This window comes from Monopterus albus, unplaced genomic scaffold (genome assembly GCF_001952655.1).
Source record: "Monopterus albus unplaced genomic scaffold, M_albus_1.0 scaffold4828.1, whole genome shotgun sequence".
In the NCBI taxonomy this organism is placed as follows: Eukaryota; Metazoa; Chordata; class Actinopteri; order Synbranchiformes; family Synbranchidae; genus Monopterus; species Monopterus albus.
The window spans coordinates 1-834 of NW_018132694.1; the positions used below are offsets into that span (position 1 = coordinate 1).

At 46.2% G+C, this 834-nt stretch overlaps 1 protein-coding gene across 1 annotated transcript; it reads right to left on the bottom strand.

Annotated features, from left to right (window-relative positions):
* Nucleotides 1–66: 66 nt before the first annotated feature.
* LOC109954239 (ephrin type-B receptor 1-like) lies at nt 67–695 on the bottom strand (the record flags this gene model as incomplete). The annotated part of the gene is made up of 2 exons (XM_020589630.1): nt 67–172; nt 530–695. Coding segments are annotated over 2 exons (272 nt in total), but the record flags the coding sequence as incomplete, so codon positions are not given.
* Between the last annotated feature and the right edge of the window lie 139 nt (nt 696–834).

Here is an 834-nt window from a genome sequence, read left to right on the forward strand (position 1 = left end):
TTTTTTCCCCTCAGCATGTTTGGGTAGTTGTGTAGGAGTTTGTGTAAGTGTGCGTCTGCACATTACCTGGTGCAGATGATGGCGACAGCTACCAGCGAGATGATACACACTCCACCTACTAAAGAGCCTGCGATCAGAGAGAGTTGCTGTCCCAACTCTGATTTATACTCATCTGCAGAAACACACACAGACACAACCCAACACACAAATTGAAAAGGGGGAGGGGGGGGCAATTTTCACATTTTTTGTAGCAACTGAGCCTTTCTGGAAGGCAAAATATACACCAACATTTTTCTCTCTGTCTCTAATACACTTAAAACATCCTTAGCAAGGCTCATTTTATATGACTGCAAGCACTCATATTCACATAAAGTAGGGCAGAATTTAATTACTTCACAGCCAGATTCTCACTCTTGCTCAACCTCTCACATTCTCACTCTGTCCTACACTCTCTTTCCTCTCAACCACAAAACCCTCACTTGACAAAACACCCACTTCCACACACTCCAACATCCACCCTCCCACTTACCGTCGGTGAGAGTTTGGAAGAGCATCTCCTTGCTAAAAACTCCGTAGCCAGCCACTGTGCGGGCCCTCACCTGAACCACATAGCCTGTCCCGGGCCTCAGTCCTTCTAGAAGCACACTGGAGGTCTCGCTCTGGACCACTGAACTGTTCAGGACTGATGACTGGGACTGAGGGGGTACAGAGAGATAAATATGTTTCATAGTGATCCAGGACAGACTATCATACTCCTTCGGTCTCAGACTAAATTGAGTACTCAGTTCAGGCTTTCAGCTGAAGATGAATTCTTCCAAAGTTTCAGTCCAAACC